Source organism: Bombyx mori, chromosome 11, assembly GCF_030269925.1.
Source record: "Bombyx mori chromosome 11, ASM3026992v2".
Classification (NCBI taxonomy): Eukaryota; Metazoa; Arthropoda; class Insecta; order Lepidoptera; family Bombycidae; genus Bombyx; species Bombyx mori.
Window position 1 is genome coordinate 12,648,484 of NC_085117.1, and position 15,613 is coordinate 12,664,096.

At 33.1% G+C, this 15,613-nt stretch overlaps 1 protein-coding gene across 2 annotated transcripts; it reads right to left on the minus strand.

Annotated features, from left to right (window-relative positions):
* Positions 1 to 658: 658 nt before the first annotated feature.
* LOC101736818 (purine nucleoside phosphorylase) lies at positions 659 to 15,516 on the minus strand. 2 transcript variants are annotated; one of them, XM_004931413.5, is made up of 6 exons: positions 14,679 to 15,516; positions 10,222 to 10,316; positions 8,258 to 8,436; positions 5,504 to 5,746; positions 3,479 to 3,622; positions 659 to 1,614 (listed from the first exon to the last, which is right to left on the minus strand). In XM_004931413.5, the coding sequence occupies exons 1-6, from the start codon at positions 14,780 to 14,782 to the stop codon at positions 1,414 to 1,416; spliced, it is 966 nt and encodes a 321-aa protein (XP_004931470.1). In that variant the 5' UTR covers positions 14,783 to 15,516; the 3' UTR covers positions 659 to 1,413. The 2 variants fall into 2 exon arrangements, with proteins under 2 accessions (XP_004931470.1, XP_004931469.1); XM_004931412.3 differs by having other exon boundaries at positions 10,204 to 10,316.
* Positions 15,517 to 15,613: the final 97 nt, after the last annotated feature.

Here is a 15,613-nt window from a genome sequence, read left to right on the forward strand (position 1 = left end):
TGGTACGTGGCAAAAACGATCTCTGGGGACGCACTGTGGAAGAACACAGTGACTCCAGGTAGTATGGACGATTTCTACTCTGGTGGCGGGCGGCTATGGTGAAAACGAGAATGATCTCGTTTTGATTTGAGATGATTCCTCATGGAATACGTACTCAACAAATGTTCACGATTGACTTCCACGGTGAAGGAATAACATCGTGCAGTAAAAATCAAACCCGCAAAATTATAATTTGCGTAATTACTGGTGGTAGGACCTCTTGTGAGTCCGCACGGGTAGGTACCACCGCCCCGCCTATTTCTGCCGTGAAGCAGTAATGCGTTTCGGTTTGAAGGGTGGGGCAGCCGTTGTGACTATACTGAGACCTTAGAACTATATCTCAAGGTGTGTGGCGCATTTACGTTGTAGATGTCTATGGGCTCCAGTAACCACTTAACACCAGGTGGGCTGTGAGCTCGTCCACACATCTAAGCAATAAAAAATAAATAAAAAAACAAAATATCTTTGTTGATCTGATTTATAATCCCTTCTAGGCGATAGATACTATTAATGGTAAAAAAACACTACTGTAAAGAGCAATATGCAATATTTTAACACAATGACATGCACAATTCAAATTGTGGTTAATGAAATTATTTTTACAATAAGGAAAAAGCAATTTAGAAAAACATATTTATTGAGATTGTAATATGAAATTAGTATAGTAAAAAGCTTACAAAATAATCGTATCACTGTTTATAAATAGATAATGTACATTTTTTCATAAATTATATAATTTTGACCTCATAAACGTTTTTAACAAATAGTGTTTTGAGATACATAATATGTATTCATACAAAATGAATACACAGGTGAAAAAGGAATTTTAATCTAAAGACATAATTCTAGACAATTACATACTAATCAAAATAAAAAACCTAGGAAACAAGTAAATATGTATCTATATCTCAAAATTACTAACTTATTGAATTCGTATAAATATTAATGCCAATGACCATGAAAAAAATAGAAACCGAAAATAATATTTCCTTAATTACACACATCAAAAGCTTATTTAACAAAAAGAAAAAAGCATTAAAGTTCTTAAATAAAGTTAACAGAATAAACAAAATTTAAGATTTGGTTTTTGACTATATAAAAGAACACGGATCTGTTTAATTTTAATTTTTAAATTACAATAATTGTAAATAAAAAATTATTCGTGACTCTTAATTATATATTTCTAGCAGACGGCCATAATTGGATCATAATTGTACTAAGTAAGTGTGTATAAAAATCAGTTTTAAAAATAATTATGACCTTTAAATGAGGGCCATAGAATAGATGTTAAGTATAGACTATTTTTGTCCGCAGATCTCTTTCATAAGCCCTATCCTTTGTGTTTTATACATTATATACATATTGAACATCATTTCATGGTGCATCAGGGTCGGCCTGTGAGAATTTCTTAACAAGACAGGATACATATTTTCGGAGCATTTCCTGCCTCATACGGCCTACGTCAAGAACTTCCTCGTGATTAGCTTCTGCATCTTGATCGTAATTAGTAATGCATTCATTCGTAATCAGAGATAATCCGAATACTTTAATGTCGCAGTGTCTAGCTGTGATAACCTGAAAATTAATAATATTAAATTTTCAATGAGTCTTCTGTATCAAATTTAAATATCTAACGATATCTTTCAAGTAATAAACGTAATCGCTATAGATAAATATAAACGGAGGAAACAGTTTCCAATTAAATAGTATTATCGTGGAAACAACTTTGCGTTATTTGTAAGTGTAATGGTATCATCTATTAAAAGCAATTTAACATTTTTATGTTTCATTATATGCATGATGTTCAGTCAAGTAATTTTATCGTAAAAGCGTAACAAATAAACAAGTTCAAATTATATTATGTACATATTAAATATGTAGTATTATATTATAAATAGTAGGTACATATTTTTAAGTTGAGTGGAATGAAAATTGTAACTTCAGAGCTATTTCTCAACTAGGTATCAAAAAAAGATAAAGAATAATATTTTGATATTGACAAATGTTATTTAACACGTTTGAGTCAAATTAAGCTAATAAAATACAAGACCAGTTTCTAATATCACATTATGGTATACTTTATCATATAATATTATTATAAAGTAGTATATATAGTAGCAGTATATTATAAATTATGATACTAGATTTTTTCAGACTGGAAAACAATGGACAAAACTGTTCACAGCGCCTTCTGACACGCTCTTTGACTGTCTTTGAATCTGTCTGTGCTTTTTTATTGCTTAGATGGGGGACGAGAGCTCACAGCCCACCTGGTGTTAAGTGGTTACTGGAGCCCATAGACATCTACAACGTAAATGCGCCACCCATCTTGAGATATAAGTTCTAAGGTCTCAGTATAGTTACAACGGCTACCCTTCAAACCGAAACGCATTACTGCTTCACGGCAGAAATAGGCAGGGCGGTGGTACCTACCCGTGCGGACTCACAGGAGGTCCTACCACCAGTAATTACGCAAATTATAATTTTGCGGGTTTGACTTTTATTACACGATGTTATTCCTTCACCATGGAAGTCAATCGTGAACATTTCTTAAGTACGTATTTCATTAGAAAAATTGGTACCCGCCTGCGGGATTCGAACACCGGTGCATCGCAACAACGAATGCACCGGACGTCTTATCCTTTAGGCCACGACGACTTCAGCACTTCACTTCTCTGTCTTCGACTCTCTATAAACGTGCCGTGGCTTTAAACGTTAGCAAAAAGCTATCTATTAGAATCAGCGACCGGTTAAGATCTTTCACGTGAGTTTACGATACGATTTATCCACTTAACTGATTCTGAACAATTATCGTTATCTCGGGTAAAAGAGTCGACATTATTTTAATCGCTATTATACGTTTCCACTTATATTTGTCATTGTATATGACGTTATAATATAATTGGCCCTACGTATTAAACGTTTGAACTTTCGAGGTCTTTCTATCACTTTTATCAGTTGAAATGTATACCAATTGTATCTGCCCGCTGAGACAATAAAAAAAAATCTGTTAATTTAGATCTAAGCAATGCATGAAGGTTGAACAAAATTACGTCTCTGGATAATACACACTGGTGGTAACATTATTACTGGTGGTAGGACCTTTTGTGTATCCGCACGGGTAGGTACCATCGCTCTGCGTATTTCTACCGTGAAGCAGTAATGCGTTTCGGTTTGAAGGGTGGGGCAGCCGTTGTAACTATACCGAGACCTTAGAACTTATATCTCAAGGTGGGTGGCGCATTTACTTTGTAGATCTCTATGGGTTCCGGTAACCACTTAGAACCAGGTGGACTGTGAGCTCGTCCACACATCTAAGCATTAAAACACACACACACATCTAAGCAACAAAAAAACACACACATACACGCTACATAAAGATGGTTTTTAATTTTTATTTTTATTATGTTTAACTAGTGTCGTGTAGACAATGGCCTACCTCGTGAACAGTAGACATGCCAACAGCGTCTACTCCAACCATCTTTAACATATTCAATTCGGCGACTGTCTCGAAATTTGGACCGCCCAAACATGTATAAACTCCTTCCCTTACAATATGATCGATGTTTAATTCCTTCGCAACCTGAAACAAAGTAATGAATCATTGTCACCATTGTTTTAACAATCAAAGACATACCTATATCGTCTTTTCGCATTAAAAGTGTACAATTTCCAAAAATAATTCGAAATTGATTTAATATGCGAAATCATTTGGTATCACCATTATTTTTCTCATAAATACTGTCAAGAGAGCGTAGTTAAGTTTTAGTTTTTTTTTTTAGTTTACCTATATTTTGACTATTAACAAAATTAATACATAATTTTATCTTACTATAAAAGACAGATAATGTAACTGGTACTAAAAAATAAAAAGAAATGTTGCAAAGATGATATCACATTAAACCTTTAAAACATTCTCCTGTAAAATTTGTAAGTTTTGAGATAAATACAGTTTTAATGCGAGAAGACGATATTATGTTAAAACTAGACGCGCCAATGTTGCGAAACGAAAAGTCACAACCACTTTGCAAGTGTTTTTTTTTCCTATAACGCGGCATTGGTCATATTTTGTATATCAGTAACATTGATTCTGTTGTACTAGCAAGTTATAATAAAAGTTTAATCACAAGTCTAGATTCGTGTAGTTAAGTTACTAAATCAAGGCAAACAGGAAGGTTTTTTGCTCTTATTAGTTATATCCATATAACATGCAGACTCGGTCGTTTCAACAACACCGTAAGTCACAGAACGACCTCAGATAACCTTGTGTAATTCATGCGATTGTGAAGAGACAACTAATAATAAGATTTTTTACTCTTAAAATAATTTGTTTTTTTTTTTCTAACTCGGTGTTTTTTTTATAGCTAGATGCTTGGCGGTTTCACCCACGTATGAAATCTAAATACAATGAAAAAACAATTTCTAAAATAATCTAGTTTTGGTAGACGTTATACACATCTAGGGTCCCCGAGTAATATTTCCTCGACAAACGACATTCATTGTCTGTTAGTCACTTACGGCCTTATATTTATATGTATGCAAATATTCTCAACTAACTAAAAACTGGAAGAAAAACGAATGAAGTGTGATATTTTTGTCTTTTATATTTTTGTATTTGAAAATCTAAATTTTAGTGTAAACTTTTATAATAATTAAATGCTAATCGCAGAATCAAAATCGGACAATTAAAAAAAAACAAAGAAGAAGAGACAGAAGAAGTTACTCCAGGACGTTGCAAATATATTTAGGTACTACTGGAAATGTAACTCAAGGTGCCATGACGTCAGACAGACTGCCGGTAGTAAAACTCACGCCAAATACCTATGCAGCTGTTAAGAAGACATGTTACGCCGATCCCACATTTGGGATAAGGGCAAAAAAATATTAATATTCTCAATTAGCTACAAACTTCTATAGTTCATCATAAGAGCATTAATTAATATGCTATTTCTACTGTTAAAACAAAATAACTAGTGCGCATGAAATAGAAATTGCAATTTCTTTACAAAAAAGGCTGTCTATTGCTCTAAACACACGCACGCTTCTTTGTTCACATCATTCTACTCGACAGTAGTAGCCTGGACGGCGGTGCGTCCCTATGAATGTTATATGTAACATATTGTGAATTTGAAAACAGTATAATTACGTGGTTAATCACGAATTTGCGGTTTAATGTGCATGACACACACGTGCCCCAAAACGGCTTAAAAAAATTTTGCGATATTATTAAATCCAACGAATTAACGATATGTTTTGTATCTTGTAAATGTCAAAGATTAAAAATAATCAAATGTGTATGTTAATAATAATTATTATTAATTAATAATAATTTAATAATATATAAATAAATCATCCAAATATTTGACAGCTTAATCAGAGAAGATAATAAAAAACGATTTAAGATCATTTTTTACATAAAATAAAAAATCATTGTATTTATATTATTATACAAAAAAAAGTTTACCTCTTTAGCAATTTTTCTAAATTCATAATTATAGGCTTTGTTCATAGGGGGGAATCTAGGTCCAAACCTCTCGTCATTGGGTCCATGCAAAGGATTGTTTCCAGCAAAACCCATCATGTTGATGTGGTCTCTTACAATCATCAGATCACCAATTTTGTAGTTAGGGTTAAGGCCGCCTGCAGCGTTAGTCGCTATTAAAATTTTCACTCCCAACAGTTTCATCACTCGCACTGGTAGACAACACTAGAACAATAAAATTACGGTTAATTTACTTTTACAAAAACCTCTATTTTTTTTCCTACCTATGCTGATAGCCTTGAGAAGCTATTTCAGCTTTACCCTAACGTGTAGGTGAGCTCACGGGGCACAAACCGAAAGTGTTGCCAACACTGGCTCTAGCAAGAGCAGTGCTTCGCAGAATCTACCACCGGATCGGAAACGCGACCCACTGAGAAGATCCGGCGAGAAACTCAGTGGACTATGTCTATGGGCAAAAATCCCTGTGATCTAACCGAAGTTGCGTTGTGCAAATTTCATTGAATTTCTTGATGAACGTTTCTTAAATTATAATTTGATTTACTCTTCCTGCTACGTTATATCTTTTTTAGATTTGTGTTTCTTCGTACGCTGTATAGTGTTCGTGTCGTTGCCCTCGGTCTCGGCTGAAAATCAGACCATAGATTGTTGACATGTAACCAGCATTATGTTGCCGGGGATTTATGGTGAAAGGCGATCGTACTTATTTATGTTTATAAAGATTTGTTAAATGTGTTTTTTTACCATAAGCAAAGTTGTGTCAATTGCCTAATTCCAAATTAACCGTTTTTTTTTTTCAATTACAGAAGCTAGCTTAATTAAAATAATATTTTTTGTATTTTGTAACGTTGCAATGCTTTATCTTGTATCTTTAAACGAGCAATTCTTGTATATAAATATATAATATTTTTAATCTGAATCTCGGAAACGGATCCAACGATTTTCATAAAATTTAGTATACAGGGGATTTCGAGGGCGATAAATCGATCTAGCTACGATTTATTTTCAGAAAGTGTTATTTTATTCGTGTTTTCAATAATCAATTTTATCGATAACTTTTGATTTTTTCTTTAATTTAGTTTAAAATTAGTTTATATTATTTTTTATTCTGTCGGTAAGATCGAAAAATATTATTCATATTTCATCATTTTATCAATATGTAATTCGTATTTAAATATAATTTCTAAAAAACACAATGTATCAAAAAAAAAATGCGGATCAAAGCTCGGTCATTATCTAGTAGTATTTTAAGTGACTTCAACAATAGAAAGATGTTCTAAAATAAAATGATTTTTTTGTTTGTTATCTTTTGTTCTAGATGTGATCCCATTTAAATTATATCACGATCTGACCTGCATGTAGTTTTTGAGCTATGGTTAATAATGCACAATTTAGTTGACTTCGACTACATTGAGGTGTTCGTAGTTTATTTTGCTGAAGTCGGCTTTCTTCTTTGTTAAATTTTTGTATTATATATTAAATAGGTTTTAAATTTCAAATTCAATTTTGTAAAGATCAAATTCAATTTTGTAAACATCAAATTCAATTTCTATTCCAAGGTTAGATTTGCTCATTATTCTTTTAAAATTAAGAAAAGTAAAAATAAAAAAAAAAAAGAAGAAAACGCAAAAAAATCGTGACGTGGCGACATTTAATTGACATATATTTGATGTTTATAAAATTGAATTTAAAGTTAAAAACATATATAAAGATATACGAGTATATGGCATGTGATCGTATATTATTGTATCTGATGGCTACCTCGGATGTAATACGCTTGTAGTAAACAAAAATATAACATTGACCCTTTCTTCGCATACGGATCTTCTAGAGTAATCTAATATCAACGAGCCCTACTTTGACACTCGATAAGACGTCATTATATTTATAAATATTTGAACTAGTATCATTGAGTATTTTAACGAAACTTCCAGATCTATATTATGTCGAGAGGAATCTTTAGACGCAGTTGTGTTTGTATTTATTCGTGTTTTTATCTCGCGTCCTTTAACCCCGTATTGTAATGTTCATAACAAACGATAACCTCATCGCTGGGGTTCGCGTATCTTTGCATCAGCCGTGAAGACGTTGTGTATTTAAAAATTAATATTTACATATTGATTTCTGTGCACCGATTGCATCATTGATTACAGATTGACGTATTGATTTGTTGTTTTCGTCAGATAACGATTTGATAATACTAGTGGCCCCACAGTAGTCGAAATTCGACTATTTTTTTATTTTTTTTTATTCTTTATTAGAGCCATTCACCTATTAGGTTAAGTCGGCTAAATTCGACTATAATTAATTGAAATTATAAGTTTAAACATTATTATGGTTCTATTGTCAAACACTATTATAATTCGATAATATAATCACAGTATTCGCCAAAACTGCACTATAGATCAATAATATTAAAGACAAACAATATACATCTATTTTCAATTCGATCACAGAGTCTAAACAATAGCAAAAGTTTCCCAATTGACAGTAAACAAAGAGTATATTTTTATGTATGTGCTGTGTCAAATACATGGTAGTAATATAGGCATATTTAAAGCATATTTTATGCATTATTAAAAAAAATATTAGCATTGTGCACTCCTTCTCTATATTCTCTATAAGTGTGAGAAATTTCATATTCCTCCGTCCGCGCAATTTTCGTAAAAAGGGGTACAAAGTCTTCGCTTTACGTATTAATATATAGATGTACATTACCTTCCACAGTGGATATCCTTCGTAGTAATGAAAACGGCCCTGCATAGCAACGACGGACACTCCTTCTATGTGACCGAAAACAAGCTGACCATGATGACCCTCCACTGTGCTTATGGGAAAGTTTGGAATATCTTCGTATGGTATTCTTACGCCGTCTGTTATACTTTCTGCTAGTGAACCTATAGACAAATGAAAAGTATTTGTTAAAATGAATTTCATCAAAATTTAATTCATACAATGACAACATCATAGTACATCGAAGTATTGAAGTGTTTGTATAATAACGCCACCATGTCAGTCCGAGTACAGGAGCATTGCACGAAGGAAATCCCTGTAAAGAGAGGAGTGAGACAGGGAGATGTGATATCTCCGAAACTGTTTATCACTGCTCTGGAGGATTCCTTCAAGCTTCTGGAATGGCAAGGACTTGGCATCAATATTAACGGCGAATACATCACTCATCTTCGGTTTGCCGATGACATCGTGGTCATGGCAGAGTCGCTGGAAGATTTGGGGCGTATGCTCGGTGACCTCAGTAGGGTTTCTCAACAAGTGGGTCTTAAAATGAACATGGACAAAACCAAAATCATGTACAATGTCCATGTTGCACCCACCATAGTTACTGTTGGGAGCTCTACTCTTGAAGTTGTTGACGAATATATATACCTAGGACAGGCAGTCCGATTAGGTAGGTCCAACTTTGAGAGAGAGGTCAGTAGACGGATCCAACTCGGCTGGGCAGCGTTCGGTAAACTGCACAACGTCTTCTCGTCCAAAATACCTCAGTGCCTTAAGACAAAGGCGTACAACCAATGTGTGTTACCAGTGATGACTTACGGCTCGGAGACGTGGTGCTTCACTAGGGATCTTTTTAGAAGGCTCAAAGTCGCGCAGCGAGCTATGGAGAGGGCTATGCTCGGCATTTCTCTACGTGATCGAATCCGAAATGAGGAGATCCGTAGAAGAACGAAGGTTGCTGACATAGCCCGTAGAATTAGTGAACTGAAGTGGCAATGGGCCGGCCACATAGCACGAAGAGAGGACGGTCGATGGGGCAGAAAGATCCTGGAGTGGCGACCACGTACTGGCAAGCGCAGTGTGGGACGGCCACCTACTAGATGGACCGACGACCTAGTAAAAAGCGCTGGGTCTCGTTGGATGCAGGTGGCAATGGACCGGTCACACTGGAAATCTATTGGAGAGGCCTATGTTCAGCAGTGGACGGCGATAGGCTGAAATGATGATGATGATGATGATGAATGACAACATCACAAATGAATTTCCTGATGTTTATGATTGATATGTTCCGCATATTAAGTTAATATTATTTTATTTCACGTTACTCAGGCAAACTAAAAATGATATTAGCAAGTTATTTTTTTTTTATCTACCTATGCTGATAGCCTTGAGAGGATATTTCAGCTTCGCATGAACATGTAGGTGAGCTCGCGGCGCTCAAACCGGAAGTGTTGCTAACACTGGCCCTAGCGAGAGCAGTGCTTCGCAGAATCTACCAACGGATCGGAAACGCGACCCACTGAGAACATCCGGCGAGAAACTCAGTGGGCTAAAAGTTTAAATGTCACTTTTTCTTAGCACTATCCCAATTTGATTTGTTATGCATCCAATTGTGTTCCTTTCATGTAATGGAACGGTTCGTAGCCTTTTTAAGGATAATATCTCTGTCACCCATTATTAACATAATTCAAGAATTTAATCATCTCCTAATTTTATTTTGAATGTCTGCTCCAACTTCATTATAAAAGCTTAATTTAACGATTTCACAATACAATCGAGACTTCGTGACTTATGACTCGAAGTGAAGTCGACATTTTATATCTGTGGTCTTCAATAACTACTTAACATCAAGTAGCCCGAGAGCAACTATGCCCATTTAATGCAAAAAAAAATATTAATTTGGTTTATGTCTGATGAATAATATCTACCCTCTTTCCAATACGAACCCATCCCAGAGCCGCAAATGATCCCAATGTTCGGTTTCTCTGATATTCTCGACAGCAAGAAATTTGCGGTCTCCACTAATGTTTCATAAGAATATCTGGAACAAAACAATATTTTTGTTGATGATTAGCGCTCTTCATTATTAAATACGTCAGACGGTCGAATGTCAAGCTGTAAATTATGTGTGTTCGTAAATTAATACCAAAACTGATTATGTACTCCACTTTTAGAGATCTACAGCTTACTTAAACGTTTTGTATGTATTATTTATAACAGCTAAATATCGTTTATTACAGCAATTTCACTGTCATACAATAACCGTCATAAAAATAAAAATGGTGAGATTGATCATTTTTATTTAAAAAAAATTTTTTTTTTTTTTTTTTGTAATTGTATGTGGGATATAAAATTTACTGTGTACATAATAAATTACACGTAACGACTTTACGAAATATGTATTTCTAAAGTCGTTTCATTAATATGCTGTTCAATATTGAATTCATATTTTTCTAAACTTTTTTAAATATAGTTGATATTAATATCTTTTTTTGTTTATTTGTATTTTTAGATCGAAGTATTTAATGTTACTGACACCCGCTATAAATTATAGTATCAAGCTATGATAGTAATTCCTTAGAAATATCGCTAGACCACGATAAGTTTTTGTATATTTTAATAATGCTTAATAAAAGTATAGTTGAGAGTAACAAAAATAAAATCGATCTTAAATTTAAAATATTAGAAGAGTTGCAAATTGATTTGCAAGCAAAACAAATAGCAAAATGGACTACTTCGTATGATACAGAAAAACAGGTTGTTTTGATTGATTTCTCTCGAAACAAGCACGAGGGTTATCACGTGCAAGGCTATCTTGTTTCTTTTTAATATATATTCATTAATTGACACAGTAAAAGGTTCTAGATCTGATTGAGTTCGAATATAATTTAGTGACATTCAATCAAGGTACGCCGCGTTTTACGCAAAAATCAAAAAACAAAAACAAAATTGAAATAGAGGATAGATTTGTCGTACAAATACATATTATGAATCATATTAATTTAAATGTTATGACACATTGTAATTGAATTGGTAAAATTGATTAATTAAGTAATTAACCACACTCAGAGAAGTACGTTTTTTGATAGATATTCTGTTTCAAATGGGAAAACCTAATGTGCTGTTCACCTTTCCTACTTATAAACACGCCATTTGTTTTTCTCTGTTTTCGGGTTAATGGAAGAAAAATAATGGGATGAGTTAAAGCGAGTTAAGCTCGCGCCTCTAGAACAGCATAGGCACATAGGAGTCTACATAGTAACTCATTACACTAATCTAATATTAAAAAAAAATAATCTAATATTTAAAAAAAAAAATCTAATATTTAAAAAAAACCATGCCCGCTGAGTTTCTTGCCAATTCTTCTCAGGACGAAGGCTAGTTTTTGTGAATTTGAGGTAGTTCTTTTGACGTTCAACAAGTATGTACTTTCATTTATGTTGAATAATAAAAAAATGATTTGATTTGATTACCCTAGATGTTTTACGGTAAATACTTTAATTAATTTTGTCTAAAACAGTATAAGACATACTGTTGCTACGGAGTTAAATTTAGGAAAACAATTGTTTTCTCTTTTATAATTTTAAATATCCTTCATCATTGAAACATTATTAGAAATTGAAACATCATCGTTCATAATTAGAATCAAAATTGAACTAGCCGACTAACGATCGAAATGACTGACGATTTGCATAACTAGATACTTAATACCGCATTTATAATCTAAATGTGAAATAAATTTTGTTTGTATCGATTTTTTCAATCTGCAAGTGTAATAAATTATCTAATATATAAAAACCTTCGCTTGGATACAACGTTGCACTGTTTTACCTTGTTTCATTGTGAATCATAGGGTATTATTGAATCACAATAAATATTACTCAGTAGTAGGCTTATCGTGTTTAATATTTCCAAAACAACATTATAATCTTTCAAATAATCAATGGTATTAAAGGTGCCGTCTGCAGCTTAATTAACCACCGAACTCAGATTAAGCAGATAAAACTCTTTCCAAAAATAGTAAGATTATGTTTTATTGTACACAAAAGTAAAGAAAAATAAAATTAAATATAATAAAATATTAAATTCGAGGTCTTTTGGATGGTAGTAATCGCTTGAAAACAGAAAACCGTGAGGAAAAACTTCATAGATTATAATTAACTAATAATAACTTATTAAATAGTATTTTCATTCGCTTCGAATTAAAAAAATATAGGTACTTAAAAATTCACTACTCCTTTTCCCTATAGTTTTTCAAATAAATCTGGAGTTCATAGTGTATATTCGACTGAATGAATTAAGGACATATTACATATGAAAGGAACAATCTATGATTGTTTTTTTTTCCTCGTTTAAGTCGAAGGTCATTTAAGCCTGTTCCCTTTTCTCTCTAATTTTATTCACCCATTTAAATTGAATCTAGAACCAGGAGATAGTATGTATTATTGCTAAGTCAGTTCGAGTTACTTAAAATTCGCTTTTAACGCAAAAACCTGAACCTAACTTAAATTCATTAGCAAAAAAATTCACAAGCTGCTTATGTAAATTATATAATATCTGATTTTCCGTAAAGCGAATGGTAACAAACGCTTCCAATCTTCATTAAAACATTCATTAAAACAGAAATAGGACGTGATGCTATTATCATAAAATTTAAAGTACTCACCAACGAATAAATACATATACTTAATATTATCTCTAAAATCTAATTTAAAAAGTAAAACTTGTTTCATGAAGTATGACTATGCAAAATAGCATAGATAACCACTTAAAATATTATGTAATTATGTTAGGTGGTTATCAAAAAAGAAAATGCAAGAATTTCAATGCCGCTACCCAACGTGAGATAGGGAGGTAAGGTTCTACTAATACGGAATTTTTTTAAAAACGTTATTTTCATTTCAAAATATTAGTCAGCCAAATTCTGAATATTTTACTTGCTCAGACATGAATAAGCTGAAAACCTTGAAACCTGGTTTTGGTGTATTATTAGTCAATTAATAAGTAAGGATGTCTAAAATGTTTGAAAACGTCAAGGTCAGAATTATGGGGTCGCGCGAAAGACGACTCGGCGTCCACAGCCATAGATAATATACTTCATATTTAAGTCCCCGACTAACTCATTAACCGATCTCCTACATTATTTGATTTATCACGTCACTTTACAACTAGCCTCTCGTACTGGTACTCCTACTTGAAAATAATCTACAAAATCAAATGTATGAAATATTCACATATCAATGAGATATAAACAGTCTTATTCGGCGGTAGGTACCACCGCCCTGCCTATATCTACCGTGAAGCAGTAATGCGTTTCGGTTTGAAGGGTGTGGCAGCCGTTGTAACTATACTGAGATCTTAGAACTTATATCTCAAGGTGGGTGGTGCATTTACGTTGTAGATGTCCATGGGCTCCAGTAACCACTTAACACTAGGTGGGCTGTGAGCTCGTCTACCCAACTAAGCAATAAAAAATAAAAAAACGACATATGGGCCGTGTTTCTGATTCTGTTTCTGTCTTTAACAATCTTAGGGGCTCGTCAAAGCTGGTATGACAACATTCCGCTTTGATTCACGGACGACCGGATCGAACGATTTGTACGAACCTGACCATCACGCGATAAGGTCAATAATAAAGATAGTAAGCCGTAATCTGTAATACTGAATTTAGAAATGATTAATAATCCCAAGGTTACCGAAGGGCTTCACCTGCACAGTAGCAAAAACACGGTATCTTATTAAAAAGTATGTAGTAGGTAATATACGTAGTAATCTATTTACCTAATCAACGTTTGGTTACTTTAAGAGTTTATAATCGATAAAGACGCTTAACAGGACAAGTGACGCAAGTTAAAGACAAATAAAAGAAAAATGTCAAGAAACAGATATTTAATGAAAACGTCATCACTTTCTGTTCAAACAAATCGAAACAAATTTAAGGTTATTTAAATTTATAGAATTAATTGCAAATGAAAATAAATGAAACGATAATATTTTGCGTGCGTTATTTCGCACATTTAGACTAATTGAATGATTGAACTCAATATCACTTTGCACGATGTTGGCATTCAAGGATAGACTCTAATGGACACATTTAATGATTCGCATAACCTATTGATAGTCGTCAATTAACCCCTGTTTATGTTTTATCAAACTATTTGATGTAAATAGATGTGTTAGGTATATTCTTTTTCACATTCTTTCGCTACATCATAAAAAGAAGGTTTGATTTACACATAAAAGAAACTACACAACTGAAGTTAAATATAAGGTCGCTTACATTCAAACCTTAGGTTTGAAGGGTTTTTAAATAATTATTTCATTTATTGATTTTACGATAAAATAATTATTTATTTGAATTACAATTAAAAAATTAACAGGATGAAAAATTAAATAAACGAACCCAGTTTTTTCATTTCCATTACAATCAGATCCGATTTCCGGCAGGACCTTCTGCGTGACCAAACAATTTTTCTCCACGATATCGTTCGCGTTTATAGGTGCCATTACCACACTTAGTTATCGAAAAATTAAAGCGAAAAATAAATAGAACGATGTTCAGTGCCCGATGTCTGAGTTACCAATGAACTGGTCAGCGCTCTCCGGCAATTTTATATTTCGATTCGATCACTGCGAGCTATCATACATCGCATGATCGCTTCAGCTTTGAAGTTTGCTTTCAATAAAATACGTACAATTTTAAAACAGTTTTTATTCTTATTCATGATTAAATATTATTTGTCTTTTCTGTTTTTAGTTCGTGGAGGTGTGCGCTGTTCAAGGTCACTCTTTACGTTATCACAAAGATAATTTATTGGATATTGTTTACGCAAAACAAACATGTTTATCGAACAGAACATATGGAATGTTTATAAGTGTCATTACTTTAATAATTTTTTTTACTCACTGGTTGCCTTTCTGCTGTTTCAATATTTTTGTATTTATCTATTCAATAAAATTATAAATAAACAGTTCAATTTACTTTCACTTTATTTTCCATTAAATCGTATTTAGTGAAATTCGTTATTCCTTAACCATTCCAAAGTAAAAACATTTGTCTTTATACTTTTATTTTTATTTCGTAACATATTTCGTTGTTGCGAAATCTACGCTATCTCTATGAGATTGTAATTTGTTACTATCCACACATGCTAACCAACGAAACCAGTTTGGTAAAGGTTCAACTGTGAAAAAGTAAGATTATTTCTAGCCAACTAGCGTCTCTATACACAAAATTCCACCAATTATAAAGTCATCATTGAAAAATCGCGGCTTGATAAACGTTATCTGGTAGCCATGATAAGGTCACAATGTTATTCCCTCACCCAGCTTGAGACT